This window comes from Dermacentor albipictus, chromosome 3 (genome assembly GCF_038994185.2).
Source record: "Dermacentor albipictus isolate Rhodes 1998 colony chromosome 3, USDA_Dalb.pri_finalv2, whole genome shotgun sequence".
NCBI lineage: Eukaryota > Metazoa > Arthropoda > Arachnida > Ixodida > Ixodidae > Dermacentor > Dermacentor albipictus.
Window position 1 is genome coordinate 85,319,817 of NC_091823.1, and position 25,667 is coordinate 85,345,483.

General features: G+C 47.8%; 1 protein-coding gene across 2 annotated transcripts in view; it reads left to right on the plus strand.

Moving 5' to 3' along the window:
• Positions 1 to 50: 50 nt before the first annotated feature.
• The window catches only part of LOC139046631 (nuclear receptor coactivator 7-like), a 161,993-nt gene continuing 136,376 nt past the window's right edge, over positions 51 to 25,667 (plus strand). Inside the window, exon 1 of one of the 2 annotated variants that reach the window (XM_070535733.1) lies at positions 51 to 719. In XM_070535733.1, coding sequence (XP_070391834.1) covers positions 649 to 719 — 71 coding nt within the window. In that variant the 5' untranslated portion in view covers positions 51 to 648. Of the gene's footprint in view, positions 720 to 1,053; positions 1,214 to 25,667 lie in introns of those variants that run through there. The other variant, XM_070535738.1, reaches the window with a different exon arrangement.

Consider the following 25,667-nt stretch of genomic DNA (forward strand, 5'->3'; position numbering starts at 1 on the left):
GATGGCGCACCATTGCCACTGACGTCATAACTGTCACAAACATGGCGATTTAGATGACGATTGAGAGCAACGCGGCTGTTGCTGGAGGTGTGCGATTGTAAACATTCGGATTAGCGCAGCAGCAGTGCTGACCGCTATCTGGCGCTTCTCTTCCGTTGCTCTCCATCACCCGTTCGCGCAGTGTGGGCTTTAATAACGGTGCGTTGCGCGGCGTTGTGCACACCTGAGCTCGTCCCTGGAGTTCGCTTGCGTAAAAAGAAAAAAGAGGCGCATCGGTAGTATTTTGGCGTGCATCGAGCGCCTTGCCTCGGAGAACGTCGTCGAGCTCGGCCTCGGCGCGGCGCCGCCAGAGCTCCTCGCCTGCCGCTTTCCATGCTGCGTGCGTCGGCGCAGCGGCGACGCGACCTTGACGGCTTCGCCCCCGAATCGGAGCAGCCGATACAGCGACGAGGCACCTGCCCGAGTGGGTACGCTTGATCGCCGACGTCGCAAGTAACCGGCAAAATATTATGGTCGTAGTAGCGGCTCCTCCACTCAAAACTATGGCGCTGCAGCGGCTGATCTCCGTGCATCGTCGTGAGCGACTCGAGGGATAAGCACCCGGAAAAGAAACATTGTCTGGTGATCTGCGACAGAGTTGCGACAACAATGTCTTCGTCGGGACCGACTCGTCAAAGATCGTTCCGAGACCGGCTGCACGGCATTGGCCTGTCCTGGCAGTAAGTACGACTACGCTTATACACACTTTCTCCATCGACGCTGTTCCTATGCGCGGGTCGGCGTTGCCGTAAGCCTAATGAGCTAGGTGGGTCCTGCGCGGGGGCCCAGGCGATGTCGGAGCTTAATTTTATGACCGGACGTTGACGCCAATCTCTGTCGCATGACTGAGTCTAGAGACCTCGCGCGCTCTCCTTGGCTTCTGTCCGATATCTGCGTCGGCGTCGCGCCGTTTGACGGGAGTCGCGGTTAGTGGAGTTCTGAGGCAGCACACCCGAGCATCACGCACTGAGGCGGCGAAAACGAAAGTGAGGAAAAAGACAACGAAGTGTCATTCCAAAGTGTCGCGAGCCATCTTGCCCCTTGTGTGGTGTCGTGCCGTGGCTGGTGCTGCGACTTGGGCGCGATAAATATGACGCCCCGCCGCCGCTGCGCCGTTGAGCCAGGGCCAGTGCGTTTCGGTTTCATCGGGGATGATGTCTTCCTCCGCTGATCGGTGAGCATTGCGGCGAAGCTTTCTGTAGAGCGAAGTACACGCTTTGCCCATCGAGCATGCTTTCTTGTGTGTACTTTTTTGTTATGCAGACTTTCGCTTTCCACTTCGGCGTTTTCTGTCTTGTTTTCTTAGTGGTAACAGTTGCGGCTAAAGGCTGCGTGCTTCTTTTTTTATCTATATAACTAAAGGAAAACGTAAGTTTTGTGTCCAACTATTTGCCCTGCTCAGGCTATAAACGGCACACATCTGCTACATACACTATATACGTAGCGTGCGCTTGTTCCTTCCTGTCCTGAATCTAAAAGAGTCGCTCATACGAATTTTTCGTTACCAAAAACTACAATTGTGGTGGGAGACGTGCCACATGCAGTGACGTCAGAGAAACATTTAAATGCTGACATAAAATTGTGGCAAGAATCGAATGTCTTCCCCGTTGCGAATAAGGGTCAGATAACGCAAACCGAACATATCTCGAGCTTCTCATTTACAGTCACACCTCATACAATTAAGTACGATTTAATGCATGTTGCTTTACATTTGGTTTCCGTTTGCTAAATTGTGCCACGCGCACGCACTTCTTTATTTGTGTATCGCTCGTCACGGGCGGACAGTTTGTTTCTGCTCCCCCCCTCCCCCACCCCCGCTATTCTTTTTTTCACCTCAAGCAGGTTCTTTTTTTTTTTAAAGCTCAGCACAAACTGTAGCACACCGTCGCATTTTCTCTTTCTTAATTATATTGTGTTGTCATTTTCTCGCCCACGTTGCTCCGATGCTGTTCTGTACAATTTATCTTGCTTGATACACCACGCTGTTCTAATAGCAGCACTTTTGACACGGGCGTACGCAAGAGCAGGCAAACAAGACCGCTGGTGCCATAGAAATGACGGCCAACGCGAAATGGCAAGGAGCATGCAGCTTATTATCCTGCCGCGCACTGTACGCGTACCCATCATCTGTAAGTACGCAATTACTTAAGATCCTATTGATTGTGCTTTTGGCACCACCGCGTCATGTGTTGTTAGGGAAGAGCTAAGCCAAGCGCACTTAGTACAGTGTACTACATGTACAGTGTTGCAGTCGCACTGGCATTTCCCCGAGCGTGTCCCCGAGTCACGCTCATCGCGCAATGTTTTCAAATGCGGGATGGTTTTTCGCTCACATGCGCAGAAGGTTGTCGCAAGCATTGTTGCCTTTCAGTCTAAACTCCGAGTCATCGTCCGTGTGCTCGTTGCCTGTATATGTCCGTGCTTGTCCACATGTGCATGGGCCTGTATGGGCCCGATCGTACTGCAACCAGCAATCGAGCTATCATTTAATTCGAATCGTGTGGCTATAGTTGCGAACATTTATCTTCGTCGGCTTGTCTCACATATTACGGGGATGTTGGGGGTACAGAAAGACTGTATTTACAATGTATACACAAGCAGAGTCAGTGTAGTTAACAATGGCGGATCAGCAACAACACGCAGCAGCCAGCGTCTCGCGATCTTCTTCCTTGCTCTTCTTTTATCCTTCCGTAACAATATCAATAGGCGCTTCTACAGATTTTTTTTTAGTTGCCATCGAATCGAGTCTTCATTGCTTGTTCCATCTAAAGCTTGTGCGTTTGCCCTCTTGACGGTTCGTCCCGGCCACTCCTCCTTTTTATTTAAATTAAATATGAATATTCTAAAAATACGGTCTCGTTTCTCGAAACAGAGGGGGAAAAAAAACAGCATCAAGAGGGCCTGATTATTATTATTTCTTTCTTTCTTTTTCTTCTTTAGTTTTTTTCCACATGCTCTTTTGTTAGTCGCAGGTTACTTAAATTGGACGGCTTGTAAAAAGTTAGCACAATTGGTCAAACTTTCAGGTTGACTTACAACGGGCATATTTATCGGCCCTTTTCTATGGCTCCAATGGTAGTATGTAACCCTGGGCATTCGGCCGCAACACAATATCCGATGAAATCGAATATCGAAATCACGGATCGAATAAATAGTTTGATGCGAAATCGAAATAGTCAAATTGCATTCGAAATGTCAAATATTCGCACCCTCTTCCCCTTTCCCCCCCTTGACCATCACTGTTGTCACAATGGAAAAAAAGAAAGTGCGTGAAAGAGACAGGGACTCAAAGACCACCACACGAGCGCTTGCTCACAGTTAGATTTCTGTAATGTATTTTTTTCTTTTCTGAAATAAATACAGAATGTATACAGTCGTGATAAGCAAAGACAAAAAGGTCACGTTAAGCTATCAACTATCATCAACAAGGATAGAAACAAGAATGTGACGGGTGGTCGTCAAGAACGCGAGCTTTTTATCACGTAGTTAGGCTACCACGCCTCCTTTTTTCTTTACCCATCACGATTGTATAGATTCTGTATTTGTTTCAATAAAAGAACTTGCGCAGAAACCATCGAAGATGATTGTCAATGTAAGCTAATAGCCGAACGTTTCGAGAAAGATAATTTCGCTTTACTCTCTCTCTCTCTCTCTCTCTCTCTCTCGCTATATATATATATATATATATATGTAAATTGGAGGAATGGTGCGCTCACGGCATATGTTTGTTGCAGCTAGAATATTTCAATAATGTTTATTATTATTTTTTTAATGATTCCATAGAGAACAGGTTTGTTAACCAGCACACCTGTAGCGCAAGTGTATAGGTGGACACGAGAGGTTGATTTTTTTATTATTGAATACCTCCTTGGGTGGTATTTGCGTCGGTTGGCGTTCGGCAACGAGCGCGCGTGCCACACAACTCGGTTCACGAGCGATTCTTCACTACGTGTAATTTAGCACCGGCAACATTACACCGTGCAAGCATGCAGCGCATGCAGAGTTTCCTACAGAAACAATTAATATATATATATATATATATATATATATATATAAAACTGGCGGAGCGAACGTTCAGCTATACCGCGGGAATGCTCGGCATATACGTAGTATACATCATGGATGTGCCCGCGTGTTCGTGCTCGTGGCTTCGGACGTTCTTGTGGCGTTGTCTATACTAACGCTTTACCCGTCTATAGCTACGTATCTTAAAACGCATACATTATGTAGTTTTTCTGAGCGTAACAAGTCAGTCGATCGACCTCGCCGCGTATATATGCGCAGTCGCTACGAATCGCCGCATTTATATAACGAACAAAGTTATAATAAACTATAATAATAATAACTTATAAAAGAACAAAGTTAGGGCAATTCCAAGCACATAGCCATCATCCCCAAGCGACTGCCATGCGTAGAACTTGTGCATAGACAACAGCGCAAGCTCTCAAGTATAAACCGCCTTATGTGTATTGCCACGGAATTTTGACCGACAAATTGGTGCCAGTGAGCGCGCATCTGTTTTGCGTATACATACCAAACAATAAATCACGGCGCAATACATTTCCATATAATGTCGGCCTACAGGTGTTCCTAAAGCACGCGGACCTCTTAATGGGATCGCGCGTTTTATCCAACGGCTTTTTATTTATTTTCTTGAATTTCTTATTTTAGGCTATACCCCGTTCTGAGGCCATTTAGTTTTACGGTTACGTACAACTGGGTGTGAGGGCACATTCTTGGCCATTCCTCCAGAATGCGAAGGGGTCGCTGGGACACAATGGGTGTATACATGTGTTCCACTTCCCTGCATGCACATCACTCTTGGTTAACCGCCCTGCCTTTCATTTATCATTTTCTCTGTCTCCCTGTGCATACAACTCTTACCTCGCATCACCGCGATCATCATACATTGTTTTAAACCCAGTGACATTGCTGTGTCGCCGTCTCACACTGTGCATCGGCCTGATTTGGTGTTTGCATTTCGCCACATAGCTTGTAGACGATGCATAGAGCATAAATGCGAGCATCGTTTCTTTTTTTTCTTTGTTGCGCGTTGCATAGGATGAAAATAAACACGAATGTACGCGTCGCATTTAGTTGTACACCATTTAAAGGAGTACTGACACGACAGTTTCGATTTATTACGATGTATTCTTCTTAAAATTATTTTTCTCTTTCTTGCGTCAAACGAAGGTTCTGGACCTCGAAGCGCAATGGGGGGGGGGGTGGGGGTGAAATATGGCAAGTTTCGGTTTAGTTTACCATATGTCGTGATGCCATGGCGACCCGCCGTGGTTGCTCAGTGGCTATGGTGTTGGGCTGCTGAGCACGAGGTCGCGGGATCGAATCCCGGCCACGGCGGCCGCATTTCGATGGGGGCGAAATGCGAAAACACCCGTGTGCTTAGATTTAGGTGCACGTTAAAGAACCCCAGGTGGTCAAAATTTCCGGAGTCCTCCACTACGGCGTGCCTCATAATCAGAAAGTGGTTTTGGCACGTAAAACCCCAAATATTACATTATCATTATGCCATGGCACAGGTGGTCACGTGGGAGCAAGACATCGCGACGTTTTGGTACGGTGCGCGGACCGTCGTTGTGGCGCTCGCTCCGGCCCGCTCGATGGCCTCTTGCTACATCGGGCCGCGTGGTTCGTAGAAAAGCTATTATAATAAATTATTCAAGGCTGTCGGAAAGCTCTCGGAAACATGCCAGTTTTTTTTTCATGGATTTCGAGGTCCAGGACTTAACGCAAATCGTGAAGATTCGCAAGTAACCATGTCAGTGTATTACTCCTTCAATTAACCGCTTCGCTGCACGTCTGCATTCCAACATGGTGCGCTTGATGTTCAGCGTTTTCGTTGGAAACTCAATGGTAACCCAGCACACGATCGGGTCACCGTTGAGAACACGTCGCTCGGCCGAAGGCAGTACAATGACACCGTGGTACGTAACGGGTGGTCGCAGAGCAACAGCGATCGCGCCGCGGCGTCGCGCCAGTCGACATTAAATGAAGCCGTGGGTGTTTCGACACCCGTAGTCGCGGCGGCTGCCTTCCCGCCCGGCCATCCCGCCGAAGTGGCTCAATGAAGTGGGGGGGGGGGGGGGGGGGGGGGGGGGGGGAGGACCAGCGCCGCAGGGTCGTCGTGTGCGGCGTAGCGGTTTTTTGGCGTTTTTTTCTTCGGGGAGGAAGAACGGGCGGTCGTGTCAAGGCTGACTTGAGGCTCGCGCGCTGAGGAGCGCGCTGGCTAATGGGAGCGGGGCTACAGAGCGTATGTATCGTACACTGAGGCCCCTGTCCTGTCCACGAGCCCGGAGTGCATTGGTGGGTGGGCGGGCGGGCGGCGGTGGCGGTCGTGATGTTGTACGCGTACAAAGTCGTTGGGCGGGGCCGCTTTGCGGTGATCCGAATAGTAATAAGTCGGTAAGTTATAGTTATTTACCCGCCGTGGTGGCTTAGTGGCGGCGGCGTCGCGCTGCTATAGGCATGAGGTCGCGGGATCAAATCCGGAGGCCGCATTTCTGTGGGGGGCGAAACGCGAAAACGCCCGTCTATAGCGTGCGTTGGGCGCACGCTAAGGAACCCCGCCGGGTTGGTCAAAAACGAATCCGCTGTCCCCCCAATTATACGGCGCCCTTCATAATCAGATAGTGGTGCTGGCACGTAAACTACAGAGCCTATTATTTTAGTTGTTTAACTTGCCCAGGAACAACACTAAGGTCGGAATTCTGGCACACGGGCATGGCAACAACGAAAAATAAAAGAAACTATGTATATACAGAGAACACTTGTATAATAATAATAATAATAATAATAATAATAATAATAATAATAATAATAATAATAATAATAATAATAATAATAATAATAATAATAATAATAGGGCCATTCTGTCATTTTATTTTGTACGAAAAGGAATAAGGAAATAAAACATGATTATTCCCACAAGGTAAACGTTGAAGCGCGTTGAGAACAATCATTGGTCGTCATCTGTTTATCTTCGCGCATTTCCTTTCATTAGTATTCCGCTCTCGCAACCTTCCTTTCAAGAACGCTATGGCGCACTCGTACACGCATGCTGTTGGCTACCTGAAAGTACCGGGCGCACAGCATTAAAGGAAGGAAAGGGTGCAAACATTTCATGGCCTGCATGAGCTGAAGACCCTCTTTGGGGAGCTCTCTCTCTCTCTCTCTCTAACTCTCTCTCCCGCGTGCGTTACAATGCGTGTGAATTCGTGTTTCTGCTTCTCGGGACAATTGTGGGGAGTCCTGTAAGTACAACTGTCTCAGTTGAGGCGTTAACGCTAAGCTTGTGCGTAAAATAAATATTAATATATCATGCTACATATAATAGCATATATATATACATATATATCAAGACGATCGCCGCGTGCTTTGAGACGCCGCCGCCGTGACCACGCATTTTAGTTACCGGGTAGGATATGGATTGCACAATTCTCCAGCCCTATCGCGACGCAGCCGGCGCGGCGGGGAGTCGAACCTTCGACTTTGTGCTCCGCAGCAGAAAGTCGCAGCCACACGGAGAGCCCCCCGGTCGTGGCGCGGGCACCTTCAGTGAACTTCGGGCTATGGCGCGCCATCGGCTTAGCCGGTTCTTCCTTTATTGCGATATAACGGTTATATACGGCGCCGCACTCACGGTGTCACCTCCCGACGCGTATGCTGATCCGGCCTGCATGCATGCCCGCTTCGAGCGGCGAAAGGAAACGCACAACTGGCTCTGTGTATACACCACATAATGTTGAGCACGACGACGCTATATGCTAGCGTACTGGCTGGCACGTAAACATATAAGATAACAATTAAATGAATGAGCGAATAAATAAATAAATTAATTTGCAGCACATACAATTCTTGACGTAACGTCATCTGGATATCTGAAAGTATGTGGCCGTTATAGTATACGTGCAGGGACAATCAGCGTGTCGTTCGTATCGTCGCGTGGTAATTCTGAGTGTACGCTCGGACACCTCCGCATACGTCACAGCACCCACGCGACACCAGTGCAGAGATGTATAGCCGACGAGTGTCCCAGCAGCGTATCTCAGCAAATCTGCCTGGGAGCTATCGCTTGACGCTGACCGTCATCCTCCGATGGTTCCTGCTCATTCCTCTCTCTCTTGCACAATGTTCCAAGTAATACTGGTCACAGGTGCGCGTGCGCCCAACTTTCATTCAGCCGAAACGTTACTGGATTGCACAATTCGGATTGCGCGGGTTCCGAGGGTCCCGTTGCAGTCTTTGACTTTGCGACCCTCGTCTGTATATTCATTCATTGTATTTAAAGAATAATGAACTGAAAGTGAAAGCGTCCCTCGATAAGGGAACACGCTCGGCGTTGTGCTCATCTGGCAATGCTTTTACCACTCGACGGTCGCACGGACACTCGCCAGCGGTTCTCCGCGAGGCGCGCCGTGAGGTCGATGTTTCTATAAACGAGACGCGGTATCGAGGAAAAAAGAAAAAAAACGCGGCGTTCGCAGCACGGGCGCAGGTTGCGCGCAAAGGGCGTGTACGCGTCCCGATTTCAGTTTTGATCTGCGCAGGTTTTGACGGGTGTCCCCGTGTATGTATGCGATCGGACACACGCGCGTGCTGATCGCGTCCTGCTTCGCGTTGCTCGAAGCGCACGACGCGAATCGAAGAACCTATGGTTGCCACGTTTATATACGTTTTATATACGTTCTCGAAAAGGGGGGCCCGTGCTGCTTGTTGTTCGTGCGGTGCTCGTTGTCATTTCCTCGCCGCCGTAAGCTGTTACGCGTATACACGCTCGAAAACAGTGCGGTTTTGTCCGTATGGGGGTGCGTGCTACATGGGGCCTCACCCACTGATCTGATCGGTGGGCTCACCTGCCTTTGCGCGACTTTCTTTCTCTCCTCTGTCATATTCTGTAGCCGGTTTGCGCGGGTTCCGATGGCAGTTTCCTTTCTATACCAGCGCTCGCGCGCGGTCGTGTATCGATATATCTGTATGCGTGCGCCCACTTGTATACTGCACACGCGACGCGTTCCCTGTTTCTCGGGCATTGACTTACGTTCGTGTGTGTGTTTGCGCGCGCGTACCACATGCGCGTGCTATATGGAGCGCCTCGGAGTGGCGAGGGCTTTGCGCTTTGGCCCGCGCTGTCACCGCTGCTTCCCTTTTGTGCGCGGTTCCATTCGCCTCACTTGCCGCGTTGACGCAGCCGGCCCGCGCAGTGTGCATGACTGCGCCCGCTTCCCTTTGTCAGAGCGCGACAGCTGGACCAGTCGCGGGCACGAGGGCTGAACGCGTTCTTTAATTTTGTCATGTTCGCTGCCGCTGCCGCCACTGCTGCTGCTGCTGTTACACCGGTAGTGGTGGCGGCGACGCGGGCATAGTTTGTGTCGTAGATTCGAGATAGTGGAATTTGCACACCTGCTTCATTGTGCCACGGTATCAGGTCGTTATAGCGCTGTTACGGGCATATACGGCTCCTACTTTTGCGGATGTCCCTCTTAGAGAACTGGGAACACTGCAAAACGTTTTTTTTTTCGTTCTTATTTTGATTTATTTAACTGTGGAGTTTAATGTACCGGAACTGCGCGGGGGGATGGACGACGTAGTGGAGGGCTCTCCTAATTAATTTTGTCAACTTCGTGCTCTAACGTGCGCCCGTGAAAAGCTACGTACACAATCGTTTTTGCATTCCGTCCACCGTCGGAATGAGGCCGCCGCCGTTGGGATCGAACCTGGGACCTTGTTTGTCCTCAACAGCAGAACGCCGTGGACACAGGCATTTCGGCGGGTTGTTGCACAAAGTTGTACCTTTCACCGCAGATCGCGTGGTAGGTTACAGTGCTCTACCAGGGCAGCCTCCGGTAGGCAGAGCCCCGGCAGGGCAGCCGAACAAGTGCGCATGGGTTAAAAACTACCGGGACCCAAACATTCCTGTCCAGAGTAGTTGCTCGTAATTCCTGTCCAGTGCACAGAGTCTCAGAGGTAAGGTGTTGGGCCGATACTGCGAGAGAAAAAGCGAAGGGAACGGCTTCACGGAGAGTTCGCTTGCCAAATCTGGTTTCTTGACGTAATGATGCTCCCGCCTAGTTTATTTCCTTCCTACATGCTGCATCAGGTGGGCCACGGTTAGTGTTGCGCAGACGATTCAGAGTTTCCGAGGGAATGCACGGAGAAGATCACATTCACTTCTGCACAGTCATTACCGTGGTTGTTACCTTATAGGCCGCCTACGAATTTGTTCGTCTCGATTTAAGCAAAACAACTATTTTGCTAAAACTCGGCAGGCTTAGACTCCTTTAAAACGATATACGGTGTGATTGCATTTAGCTCCTTCACTTAGCAGAACACACTACTATGTGCACCTAAGGGGGGGGGGGGGGGGGAGTTATTCTGTAAAAGCCCACCTATTGTGGACTGTCCATTTCCACCGCTGCTTATTGGATGCAGCTGTACGAGCGAGAAGGAAACAAGCGGCCCTAGCCAATCAGCAGCGGCCGAAATGGACAGTCCACTAGGTGGACTCTTACAGAATATTGCCCCTAGTGACGCTTGCTGTTCCTTCATTTCATTGTTTTCATTTTTATTTTCATCCAGAGGTGCGTAATATATCGCACGATCATCACATTCGAGTTATTTTCTCAATTATAAGCTTCTGACTTGACCTGTCGTCCAGTTGCTATAATAACGCGAATAAGCTTCTCCTTCTTCTTTTCAGCTGGCTGCACACAAACTTTGTACTTGACTTTGTTTAGAAATGAGAGATATTCGATATTAGAAGGTCGCCTTTCTGGAATTCGACAATCTCGTTATTCCGCAGTCTTAAAAGGAGCCTGTTCGAGTGAGAGAGATAGAGATGGCATGTACTGGCCAGTGTATTAGACAGAGGACTTGTCCGTAGATCCGCGAGGTAGTATAGGTGCCATTCATCTGACTATCAGCAAAGGGAACTTGCAGTTCCCCGAATTGGCATTTTGCTTTTCGTTGTGTGAATGTGTTTGCGCGGACATGGCGTTTGCGTGTGATAGAAGATGGAGAGAAGACGCGTGGAGAGAAGAGAGTTCGGTGGCCGACCGCTTCGCTTTCATCCTTCTCTGCGGTGAATTGGCTTTGCACAGGAGAGGAACCTCGCGTTGTTGGCGCCAGAGAAGCAACGACAAAGAATCGATCGATTCGAGCGGAGATATCGCTCGAAAAAAAAAAAAAAGGAGCGCGCTAGAGCCGTATACGTATAGGCTTGCTCGTCGGGAGCAACGACTCTTCGATTCGCCCGCGCCTGCGTGGTCTCACGTGGCAGTTCGCCAAGCCCTTTGTGTACAATGCACGCGTCAGTTTTGATGGTATATGGTGCAAGCCGTGTTGCCACCATGCAGTTTGGGACTTCGAACGGCTTCGCAGGGTTTAGTGCGCGATGTGATCTAATTGTGGCGTGAACACGGTTGATACGAACTTAGGGATAACTGTAGCGCGATAAGCCGTTGTGCCTGCGAAAACGCGTTTGTAAGCAACGTGCGTAGCGTAACGTCAGGCCTAGCTATTTCGCCAATTGTGAGTGGTTGAACGGGAAGAGGTAGGTGGATAAAATTTTGCGTGAAGGGAGTCAAACAATTGGTTACATGATTTCCACGTTTTTAAGGACGTGGAACAATTATAATTTGCGTAAATTAAGTGTCAAAGATGGAGTAATTGAAGGCCAAGTTGAAGACAGAGTTCGTACCGGTGTTACGAGGAAATCGGCGCGGAACCGACTCATGAGCGTTCCGCAAACGCCAGAGTGGAAATGAAGCCCGTGCGAAAGCGGCGGGAGAAGCCGATCCGAGCGAAAATAGCTTAAATTCGTGGCCTCTGAGAGCCGTTCGACCAGGCAATGTTTAATGTATCGGCTCATAAGCGTCAATTACGTGGGAGAAGGGTGGTGCCGCCTCCCACCCTTCCTCTTCCGGACCACAAACCTTGGGCAGCTACAAGGTTGCAGTGTTACAATTTTATAAGGAGATTCTTTTTGTACAAAAGAAGGAACCATGCGTAAATAAACTTCCAATGTTTTATTTATGTTGTGTGAATTCTTCAATGCATGGTTAGAATTCTGTTCCCACCCCTGGAAAATGGGAACGCCATTCCTCTGTATCTGCTTATTACAATACTCAAGGCTGCAGAGAGTATGAGTCCGTCACGTGTGTACACGCGTGTGTGTGTACATTGCAAGTAGCGCTTTTGTGTAGGTTCGTACAGCAGGTCGACTGTCGACGCTTTGACGCGGACAAACACGCGGTGCAAGGGGGCACGTTTATTAGTTGGCTGAGACCAGCTTTCACGCCGCACTATATAATGTGCGACTCTTGCTCTGTACTGTATGCGTTCCTTCGCTTTGTGTTTAAGGAGGTTATATAACATTTCGGTATTCGTTGGACGTCGCTGTGTACGGTCCGTTCGCGTGAAAAAGACATTTCGCAGCCCGTCTGCTGGTCTAGATTCGATCCCTTCAGGGAAAGGGCAAGTGGGCAAGGCGAGCTCATATACGACACAAACAACGTGTTTATGTAATCATATTCGGTTCTCTTGCGCGAACCTGCGTTCGTTAATTGTGTTCAGAGTCCACTCCGCGTGGCTCACAGTCTCATCGGGGTCGCATTCAAGATGGGGAATAGCCCCCCCCCCCCCCCCCCCCCCCGACACAAAGGGAGCGCGCGGATCACGCTTTGCGGAAGCAAGTCTGCCTCTCGTCATTTATCTCCGTCTTCTCGCCCCCGCCGCTTCGTTTGTTTGCCGGCGGCTCTATGTGTGTGCTAAGCCTTTATGTTGGTGATGCGTGCGGGTACGAGCATTGTGCGCTGTGTGACCACGCGGAAAGACACGGGAGGACGACGCGCGCGTTTGCGACTGAGCGGTAACAGAGAAGCCCGCGCTGCGCCTTTTGGCGGCTGCTTCCGCGACGGAAATAGTGCGTGCATCCGCACGCACGCGGAAGCGTGTACAGCGTTTGTTTCTAAACGACTGCTTCTCCGTACGCACTGTAGTAACAAGCCGCACGTATAGTGCAAGGCGTTCTGGCCCTGCGTCATGTCGTCACTCAATATGAACGAGGACGGCCACGAAAAGAGCCAGCGGTGCTTACGGCATTCGCACATTCCTAACGCCGTGCTTTGCAGTTTAAACGTCAGCCCATCCTCTGTGAAGTTGCAGCTCCAAACTCGCTGGCCTTGCGTTATGCATAGGTGGTGCTGATTGCAAATGCACCATGTTCGACATTCGATTAAGAAAAAGACAGAAAAAGAATCATAACACAAAATATTTACGAAGAGTCGAAGTATACCATTATATATTTGTAGGCCTAAAGCAACACATATTAAGAAATATCTGGGATTTAAGTTATACAGGGATGCTATATGTGGAGGCCTGAAGTATAATGTTGACCGTTTGGGGCTCTTTAACGTGGACCCAGAGCACGGTGCAAGAATGTTTTCGCATTCCATTACCATCGGAATGCAGGCTTGTGCTCAACAGCAGAACGCCGTAGCCGAGAGCCACCGTGGGGGATGAAAGAAAGAAAGAGAGGAAAAGAGAAAAAAAAAAAAACAAGAGGCACACCGCTTTCTTTGTGGTGTTATTTGTCCTTTCTATTCTTGTGCATTTTGGTTATAATGTTTCAGATGTTTGTTGACCTACAAGGCCGCCCACAACGTGCGCTTCAGTGCATGCAAAAAGGCCGTGGGTGCTCGAAGCCGTGACGGGATGACGTTAGTGGGCCGATGTTTTAACAGCGGGGCACGCGGCGAGGGAAACGTGAATGCACCAAGCGTTTCTTTCCGTCTTTCCGCCGCTGTCGTTTGAATGCAGGCGTTGTCAGCTCTTTGCTGGGAACGTCACGGTCGCGAGATTCCCGTCCTTTAACGGCGAGCTGCAGAGCGCGACGTCGCGAGGATTCAGTGGCGTTAATCACGTTAAATAAATGTAGGATAACCTTTACGACACCAGTTTTCCAGTAACGTGAGACGAGTACTTGAGGGCGAGTTTTACTTCGCGAAGATAATTTAGCAATGCGGTGAATATATACATATTGGGAGACGTCGAGCGATGCGTTGCTTTCATTCCAGAGCAGCCGCCCGAGACAGAGCCGAAGCACCACACGAGCCAAAACATGATGACGAGTCGTACGTACAAATGACGACGACGATATGCCCAAGTAAATTATGGGGTTTTACGTGCCAAAACCACTTTCTGACTATGAGGCACGCCGTAGTGGAGGACTCCGGAAATTTCGACCACGTGGGGTTCTTTAACGTGCACCTAAATCTAAGTACACGGGTGTTTTCGCATTTCGCCCCCATCGAAATGCGGCCGCCGTGGCCGGGATTCGATCCCGCGACCTCGTGCTCAGCAGCCCAACACCATAGCCACTGAGCAACCGCGGCGGGTATATATATATATATATAGAGAGAGAGAGAGGCGCGTTTAGCGTTCGTCTGGCTCAATTTACCTGTAATGTGGCCACACCACTTTGTTTACAAAGATGGAACTCGTATAGTATGCGTATTGCCCGAAGACGTGAACGATTGACGTCGGCTTCGCGCTGTTTATACTATTACAGTTGCAGCTTCCATGGCTGTTGATTTGTTTTACGTCAACAACGGGTCGTTGTTTTCGGATTTACGACGGCTCAGTGCTCCACGTCGCGTTCGTTCCACTGAATGTTTAGCGCACGATCGTTGTCGCAAGCAGCCTGTCGGCCACGCTGGTCTGATCGGAAGCGATAACAGATATATCGCAAGATCCCGAGTATACGATATTCCACTCCTGAAGTTAAGGTATACACTTTATCCTGTCCCTCCTGCTATACTGATGTGCGTCGCATCGCAAATATAATTCGCGATTGACGATGGCACTGTGTGCCGTCGTCAATCGCTGATAATATAGGCGTCAAAGGCTGATAACATACAGCGAGACGGAGAAGACCCGCCGCGATGGTGGAGCGACGGTGAATATAGAGTCGCGGGGGAGGGCTAACTTCGGCGAACATGCGGACAAGGTACAGACAGCACCAATATATATATGTGTATACTCATTGTTTGCCGACGTTGGCACACGCACGCGACACTTGCACGACGAAAATCAACGCCACGGGAATCGCGAACATTGAACGAAAACCGAGAATCTTGTTCCGGCCGCGCGATATGCAGTACCGACCCGATAAGACAATACGCGTGCTTATTTACATACCGTCTCATACCTAACCAAAAACAAAGCGGGAGAGAGAACTGAAGAGGGGTATGTAAGGAGCTTAACCAAGAACGTACCCGCGGTTGGTTATCCTACACTTGGTGAGGAGAAAGGGGAATAGATAAGGAAAGATAAGAAGATAATAAAAGTCGGTCGTTGTAAACAAATTCGCTGAGCGTTTAATGCACCTTTTGCTTTAACTTTTCACGGACCTTTATCGTCGTCACCACCATCATGCAACGAGCCCAACTTGCCGCTCTAATGCTTACATTCATTGCAAGACGAAGGCAGTGCGCAGCGATTTTCAATTACTCGTCTTGCGTCAGCCGCATGATCTCCGTCCTATGCTTGCAAATTTCTTAATCTCATCGCATCACCTGATTCTTTGCTGTCCCTGAGTGCGTGGGCTCTTCACAATTGACACCCTTTCGCAACTCTGTATAATGGACCGCTGGCTATTTACTCTGCGCATTAGGTGACCTGCCCGACCATGACAATTCAGCCCTATCTTATCTACAATACCGACTGTACTCGCGTTTGCTGTCTAATCCACGTTACAATATGTATCCCTTTACGTTCCGTATCTCGTGTACCGCGGTCCTTCTAGCTTCTGCTCTAGTTATATTGTTATCCTCGAAGTTTCAGCCTGCACATCGTATATAGAGATGCAGTGTATAGATAGCCAGAAATGCAAAAAAAAAAATCGATGTAGGAATCGCTCACCAAGAATCACGGAAACACGGATAAATGGCATAACGATGTAGTTAATTCCATCGCGCAAACGCGAGGTTAACTCTGACAGTGTGTTCATATATACTTACTCTTTTGTTTTCTTGCCGTCGTTCGGCACCGATGTATACGTTTGACCAACTGGGCAAACTCACAGTTCTCGAGAAGACTGTGTCACGACGGCGCTTGAACAGCCACACGCCATTGCTTTTTTTATACTTGTTTTTATAACACGTCTCTGTCGCTACAGCTGCTGCCTTAAGTTCGCCTAACCTGACTTTAGCCACGCTCACATTAGCTAGTTGCTCGTGGTATTGTTATAGCCGTCTTCGAAGAGGTGTGCATATTATTTACGGAAATACGAAGCGCATGTGCGCCGACTATAGTGTATATATGCGACGAACAAAGGCGGTCCCAGAATTCTGATGATGCGTTAACTTTGTGAGCGCGAGCTCTCGGTTGTACCATTATTATTGACTGCCGCGCGATGTGTCACGTGATCACCGATCATCAAATTATGCGTGCGGGGTTGTTGGTCGGGCACCTGCACTCCTCTCCTCGTTCTGCCTCACTGAGAGGAATATATCCGCTTGGATTCTCGCCAGCTTTGTAGATTAGGTGCGAACGCTTCTGTCAGCCGTGCCGGGCTCCTCGCGCATCTGCGCGTGACGTGCTCCTCATGTTCCTATTATAGCTGTATCAGCACCAAATATCGTGCCTTCATTCGCTTGCTTTAAGGTCGTTACGATATGATAGGATACGCTGCGGATGGCTGGCCCGCTACCGTTGTGCTGAAGCGAGCGTGATGACCGTATACATTCAGGTGGTGGTGTCGAGGGAGCATTCGCATTTGGTGACATGGAACTGTATAGCAAACGCGTTCTTCGAAGGATACACCGTCGCGACCGGTGTATCCTTCGTGCTCGTGAGACAGCATCTGACTGGCTAGCGGTGTCCGTTCTATATACACTTTTGCGTCGCTTTCAGGTCGCGCAGAAGTATATAGAGTATAACGTCCATCCGAACTCACGTGTGGCAAACTTGTTGCCTCACTCCGCCTGGACACGCAATAATCAAACTTTCTCATTGGAGAGAAACTTATCTTTACTTCTGCTTAGGGGGAGCTACATCTCCCGCAGTTTCTCTCGGGGAACGTATATCTATACAACGATATTTCATGGGCGTATAAGGCATGAGCGCGCAGATGCATATGCGACGACCATGCCTCTTTCGCCGACCTGTCACGAACGCCTTCAACCGTGGTTTCAATTCATAGTGCGGAGCTGCGTCACAGAGCGTAAGAAAAATGATTTGGCGACATCACCGTCATGAAAGCAGGCTGCAGCTGCCATATGCGTGAGGCCATATGAATGGTGGTGAAATTATGATGATGATGATGATGATGATGATGATGATGATCCGCTTTAAGACGGGCTGATGGCAGCGTGTCACCAAGCTCGTTGTTTAGAACCTTCTCGGGCATTGGTGGGCGAGGCATCCCGCGATCGCGGCGGACCAACGGCAAGAAAGTGTGCTCACCGCTTCGACGAGAGAGCGCGCGATCGTCGAACACGATCGTCGATCGTGTTCCTTGGTCATATTGGTTTTTTGAGTTATGCAGGTTGCGATGCTCGCCAAATAAGGCGAAAATGCGTTCGTAGTACTGTATACACGCATGGAACGCGCGTTGCTTACACGTCGCCGTTCGGCGGCGTGCAGTCAGCCGGGGAAGGTAAACGAGCAATATGTGTGCTTCGAGGAAGCACACACGAGGCAAGGAGAAACGATTGGGGCCTCCTGCTATACCGCGCGCCCGTAAATGACCGCGGCGACGATCGTCGTCGATGCATGTGTGGAAGCGGATATCGAGGCCATTTCGCACGCACAAGCGCGGCAGCTGCATGATTCCGGCCCTCCTTGGTATGCGCCGATGCGGTGGTGGTGGTCAACCGTATTCGCAAACGGAACTCATATACGTGGCGGCGGCGGATGCCTGAGAGGAGATGCGTCGCTGCACGAGGAAGATGTGCGCACATATCTCATACGCGTGCGTGACAGGATGCGTCGCGCGTCCAATTTCTCTCCCCGATGTTCCATCGTTAGCCGACCGAGGAATAGGCGTGTCAGATCGAACTGTGTTACATGTGGTCCTCAGCGCTTGTTAACGTTGGAGGCACACGCTTCACTGGCTCGGTGATCAACTGCATGCTTCGCTATATAGCTATGCCGCTCGGATTCGTCCATTCCCGCGGACGAGAAACTTTGATGACAGTTGTGTACTCAGCTGAGAAATTCTTATATATATATATATATATATATATATATATATATATATATATATATATATATATATATATATATATATATATATATATATATATATATATATAAACTGGCATTAGTTGACAATGGTAGATATACCTTCCTTGCCCCGGTGTTAATGACTGTCGTGTGGCATGACAGACATTTGCAGACTACGCTTTTAAAAAAGAAAATGAGAGATATTGTGTAGGCTGTCCGACTAATGATGGACGATATGCAAAATGCACGAGGCGCTTCATACATCTCGTCTCACATAACCAGTATATATAATAACGGATGTGGGGCTGGGATCGCAGGAGGCACTACATATATACCTGTCACCCTCCGTCCCTCGCGCTTTCAAAACGTGCTATTGTCGGTACCGATATGCTGGTGACCACCCTGTTTAGGACGAGTTAGATGCGTGGGAAAGCGCGCTTGGCGAATTTCGCCTATCGTCCATTCCTAGGTGGAGTCACGTAGCCACGTGACACGCAGACGGGAAAGTTATTGGAGGTGCCGCCCACAGACAGCGTCCGTCCCGAATATCCCGCGGGATAAACATGTCCCCGTGCACTCCCCCCATATCGGACACCTCCTCTCCCAACCCGACCCTATTCCGTACGCTAATGGCGCTCACTAATGCGCGCGGAAGCGCTAATCCAGCTTAACAACAGCCCGAAATACTGTTGTAAGGAAACAGAAACGAAACGAAAAAAGGGAGGTGGGGGTGAAAGATGGCTGCGCTTCCGCGTGTTCCGGAAGTAAATAAGTAATCTGCAAGGTGACAACAGTTCTCTCGGTACAGTCACCGACTCTTCCCTGTCATCCGTGCGTCGCGCTCGTTGGGTTCATTAGCGTTTCTTTTTTTTTATTTTTCGTGGACGGCGACAGCCCCGTGCCGCAGATGGTCCGCGAACGCCCGAGAGACGACGCGGACACAAGGGGGGGACGACGGCGCGACCGCCTGTCCCGTATGTTTGTTGTCCCCCCGGCGGCGGCGGGCGAGCGAGCTCGCGTGTTGCGAGGAGCAAACTCTCTGCCGGCCGCGCGCGCGCTAACGTGGCGGCGACGGGGGCCACCAAATTGCTTCCGACGCTCGCCGCCGTTTGGCCCCGAGCGGCAGGCGCGCGTCCCTATTCCGCGCTTTCACGCTCGTTCGCTGCCCGCTTTATTAAATTGCAGCCGAGGACACTCTCCGTATTCCCTTTCTTTCTTTCTTTCTTTTCTTTTCTTCTTTTTTTTTGAGGGGGGGGAGGCTCCCCCCAATCTCTTTTTCCGCCTTTGTTTCTTTTCTTTCTTTCCCGTTCTACCTTTTTTCTTTTTTTTTCCTTCCTGCTCTGAAGGTCACGCAGTCGTTTTTCGACGCGAAGCCTGATTCTTGTCGCACTCTTCGCAGTTTTCAGTCATTTTCCCCTTTTCTTTTCTTACGTCTCCGGTTCTTCGAGTTCGTGTTTCCACAATGGCGGAAAGATGACGGCTGCATTCGTGGCGTGAAGTACGTCGTGTCTTTTTTCCGCGCCGAGCAGTGACGGTGTTGCAAATGGTTGGCCACGCATCCCGTTCCTTCGCGGAACTCGACCCAGAACTCGATATCCTTTTTTTTTCTAACGCTCGCTCGAAAATGCAAACGATATCACTTCGCTCAGCCTTCGTATACCTTAGTTTTATCTTCGTTTTGCATTTTAATTCGCGTGAGAGAGAAAGAGAGAGAGACTGTGTGAAGGCCACTTACTGTCAGCTTAAGGAGTCCGCAACGTCTCGCTTTTCTAGATATATGTAGGAACATGCTGCCTTTCGTTTTACATATAGCACGTCGAGGCGAAATGGAAGAATAAAAGCGTGCGCTGCATTATAAAGATCATAAGTTTAAAGAATCGTGCGGTCCCTGCTCTGTAAGTGCGATCTTTCGTTTGAATTATTAGATTCTGTGACATGCGCCGGGTCTCGAGCCGTGTATGAATCGAGCCTATTCGGTGAGAACGCTCCACTTCTCGAATCGTCGTTCTTCCCCGCGTGACACAGGGAGCGCATCCAAGCGCCGGTCGCTCCTTGCAACGGAAAAATATCTGACAAGGCCATTTATTTGATTTATTTTAATGTTCTTTGCCTAAGTAAGTGGAGCATGGATTTGGGTTATGTGATGGGCGCAGTAGCTATAGGAAGTACATGGTCTGTCGAATAAGAGCAGTACGCGGGTCAATAGACGTGAAATGCAGTGGTGGGTGAACGAGAATTGGATGAGCTAGCGAGTTTGTGTAGTTCGGGTTTGGTTGACGTGGGGTCGACAGGTGTGAGCGGGATATTCGTGGGCGAGCACATTGCCCCCCCCCCCTCTCTCTCTCTCTCTCTCTCTCTCTCTCTCTCTTAGTAGGCGTAAGCATAATCAGGCCGATAATGGTGGTGAGGACGAGTGGCCCAGTTAAAGATGCTGCCGGAATATTATAGGGGGGATGGCCAAGTGCGACCACCCCGTGATTCTCTATCTTGCGCCGAAGTCGCTTACCGTCCGTGCGCGGTCGTTTTCTTGCATTTCTGCCTCGTCGGAACCCGGAAACAGAGGCAAACCACACCCTCGACCTCGTTCGTGCTCCACGACCGTGAGTATAGTATATGTATGTTTCTGTGTAGACAGAGCCACTCCCATCGCGTGGCCTTCGCGTGCAGTTAGACTATTCGCACCAAACTGCAGCGCACCAGCATTTCTGTTTTGGTGCGATTAGCACGTTATTTACCTACTTCAGGCACTTTGAGTCAGCGGCGGCAGTGTAAAGGACTGCGATCGACTGCAAGATTAAGCGAAAAATTTTGGAAGAACCCATCTCGCGATGACATGCCGACAGTAATGCGATTAGTATTCGAGCAATGCAGCGACAGACCGTATTAGGAAAAACACCTTTAATTGTTTAGAATCTGCAGTGATCATTCTGAGATTCCCATTGTTTCGGCTATGTGCGACATAAGTTGTCTCCGGGATCTGCCCACTTTTGCTCTGATACTCGTTCGCCAGGATCGGCCATTACCATGACGGCATGACGACGATGGAATTACGAAGAAGGAATAATGTTAATGGAACAACGAAGGCAGTGTAATGACCACGGCATGCCTATCTTAAAATGATAAAGTGGAATAACCACAAGGGCGTGACGACGGCGGCATTGAGACAAGCTCAAATGAGGACGATGGAACGACCGAAACAGCATCCCGACGACTGTATGACGACCACGCAAGGACGACGATTACTCCATAAGGGCGGTGTAATCAAGAATGAATGACAGCACCATTGCGATGGTATACGAACAAAGAGGAATTGACGTTGATGGAACTACAAATGCGGTATGAAGACGACGGCATTCATGCAATTGTATGACGACGACTGTAGACGACGATAGTGGGAAGATGGCGGTAACACGGCGGTAGAACGGCAACATGGCGACGATGCCATGACGAGAGCCAGATGAATCTATCTATCTATCTATCTATCTATCTATCTATCTATCTATCTATCTATCTATCTATCTATCTATCTATCTATCTATCTATCTATCTATCTATCTATCTATCTATCTATCTATCTATCTATCTATCTATCTATCTATCTATCTATCTATCTATCTATCTATCTATCTATCTATCTATCTATCTATCTATCTATCTATCTATCTATCTATCTATCTATCTATCTATCTATCTATCTATCTATCTATCTATCTATCTATCTATCTATCTATCTATCTATCTATCTATCTATCTATCTATCTATCTATCTATCTATCTCTCTCTCTCTCTCTCTCTCCCTCTCTCTCTCTCACACACACACACACACACCTTAATTATTACGAACCCTTATGTGGGATAAAATTTGATCTAAATTCCCGTACAATTTTTCAGTTAGAAGGTGCGTGTGCATTCGATTGGTGTTCGAGACACCGAGTGCTCGGACACACCCATAGAGATACTGCTTTGCCCGAGAATTAAGCTAGTGCATGTTTGGCAGTGGATGCACGCTTTCTCGTTTTGTATCGTTCCCGTTTAAGTCCACCGACGCGCGTGCTTGTTCCACCAGCCAGTGGCGCAAGGAGAAGGACGAACCGTATAGCGTTCGATACTGGGGGCACCATTATTTTCGGCCCTTTCTTCTTTTGTCTCGTGCGTGACCCGCCTCGTTTCGAGGACGAGCGATGCGCGGCTGTTTTCCTGCGGAAAGGAAACATGCGTATCAGTTACGTATCAGTTGCCCGCGTACACGTTCAGCCAAATGCAAGAGTCCAGCTCCCACGAAAACAAGCAGAGTGACGTTCTTTGATTAGCTACTGTTTGTGCTATCGCTTTGCCGAAGGCAACAAGTTATGGCGAACGCAGACGTGCAATTGGCCACGTATAGGAACACGTATGCTGTTCCACGCGCATGGCTGTACAGTGTAGTGTGACCGATGCTGGAATCGCATACCGCCCATAACACAGCTGTTAGATGCACCGCTCAACAAGCATCTCCCTATTGTTCACCAGTTCAGTGCAATTTCGTTTCATATATTAAAAAAAAAATACTGAACCAAAACCACGAACTCATCTTGAACGTGTAACTAGTGAACGTGCAGAAGTCAATTTACTGTCACATAATCAACATATAACACATTTTTACCGACGGTTTCTGCGCTTTTTAATGTCGCTGTCGCAAAATTTTGTATCTTGAAAACCAATGTGCTAGAGCACATTGACTGCCACTCTCGCTGAAACTGTGCAATTGCGCCATATTGTCATTTCTGATTGGCCTGAAGGGCCGCTATGACCGCTCTGATTGGCTCAAAACGACAACATGGTGAAATTGGACAACATGGCTGAATTTGACATTGTCTATTGTAGCACTCTTGTTCCTAATTAAGGTTTCCTTTTCTCGTCACCCCTTTTGTTAGTGCATTATATGTCACCACCTGAGCATTACGTGAATGCCACTCCTTTCTCTTAATGCCTATCAGAATATAATTTATTTGCGTTTGATCCCGAATCCCCACCGGACTATATATATATATATATATATATATATATATATATATATATATATATATATATATATATATATATATATATATATATATATATATATATATATATATATATATATATACATATATATATATATATATATATTGAAGTGCACGTTAGAACACCATGTGCCCTAAATTAATCCGGAGCGTCTTTCATAGTACCAGTTTTGCTTGGGGACGGTAGATTTCATAATTTGATGTGATTTTTAGTCGAATTCACAGTGCAGTGACTCTGTACCTCTCATAACCTTTTTTTTTTTTTCGGAAGGGTTAGGTTTTAGAAAGTTGCTTTGACGCATCCGGAACTGTCAATTCAGGATCAAGGGCCCAGTCCAGTGGGAAATGTTCAACCGTTTTGGCACGACGCGCTGGAGCAATTATTCTTCAAACTTAGATAGATAGATTTATTTCTCTCAAAACAACGTACAGAAATGATAGAGGACGGACCTGCCGAAAAACCTGCCGAATGCAGCTTGAAGACCCCCTACGCCCCACAGAGCAGCAGTGTGGTGAAAAACAAAGGCAATGCGACAGTTTGCAAAGTATACACAGAAACAGAATTCAAAATCACAGCACCCGTAATCTATTGCATAATTGTAATTTTACCCGTACATGACATTGTCATTGTGTAAAATCATGACATTGTCATGATTTTACACAATAACGCAATTACACAATTTCTTCGCCAATTCTCATTACACAATTCTAACGCCAACGTAGACAAAATACAGATAAATAGAATTCATTCAAGTCCCCTACAATGCATTACACACTTTACACAAGTTACACACGTGAGCTATTCGGTCGAAGGCTCGAAAAGATTTGTCAATTCCATGAAGGTTTGTGTAGAGAGCAACCTAAGAGAAAAACGATTATCTTCGAGAACATTTAGGTACCTACGCTGATTGTACGATAAAGATTGTGTGCGGTATCTGGTGCGACTTAAGGGTAGGGTCCATGATATAGAGTGACGTGCATAATATGTAGATTCATGACGTACTAGCTGAAACATTGTTAGCATAAGGTTATTGCTACAGCAGTTTTGTAAAGGCAAAGTAGTTTGAACACATACAATGTAGTTATGCTTAAAATATTGAACTGCCCGAAATATTCTCTGGTGTGAGCATTTCACGGTATATTAGCTATCAGTCATCGCACGCTTTTGTGCAATAAGAAGGCGCTGTTTATTGTGTTGTGTCGTCGCACCCCAAACTGTGTGGCAATAAGCAATCACTGGCGCTATATATGAATTATAAATGAAGGGTTTAACCTGTGTGGGAAGGGTTAACCTATGTTTACATAACACGCCATTTAACCTGTTCATTTTAGCACGAATATTTTCAATTTGTAGGTCCCAATTGAGTGTCTCAGAGAATACAACACCAAGAGATTTTATACTGGGGTACACTATCAATCTTGTCATTATCTAATAATAGTTCCATATCACCACTTACTTCTTTATTTCTTTTTATCTGTATATCACAGCCTTTGTTTTATTCGTAATAAAATTAAGACAATTTTTATTACACTAGTGACGCAAATGTTCCAAAAATTGGTTGCCATGGAGGGATAACTCAGCTAGTGTGTTTCCTGTGGCAAGCATTGTAATATCATCAGCGTAAGCTACGAAATGACCCGGAAAGGGGATATGAAAAATGTCATTTATATACATTAAAAGCAACAAAGGCCCTAAAATGCTTCCCTGTGGTACACCAGATAAGACTGGCTCAACATCTGATGAGGTTTCGTGTAAACGCACCATTTGTTTACGGTACTTTAGGTAAGACTGTATTAAAGCAAGACTGATGCCCCTAATGCCATAGTGACAGTTTCTGAGATAACAGAAAGTGGTCAATTAGATAAAATGCTTTGGATAAGTCTATATATATCCTGAGGACAAGATGCTTTTCTTCAAAGGCGGAAATTATAATTTATTTTTGTTTAGTCAATGCCATCTCAGTAGATCTCTGTTTTCTAAATCCAAGCTGGTAGTCAGAAAGAACAGAATGCTTACTTAGAAAGTTAGTCAACCGGCAATGAATAATTTTTTCTAATGCTTCTGACAGTACTGGAAGAATCGATATTGGTCTGTAATTGGAAAAGTCAGAAATAGAACCACATTTATGTATGGCAACAACCTTTGCGATTTGCATTTGATTTGGGAAGACGCCGGTACTTAAACAAAGGTTATAAATATATACTAGTGTGGGGGCTAATAAGTCTATTACAAATTTAAATGGTTGTATTTGAAAACCATCTTTATCCTTAGATTTACTGGACCGGAGGTTGGAAAACACAAATATTATTTCCGATTCAGCTGATGAAAACATAAATAAG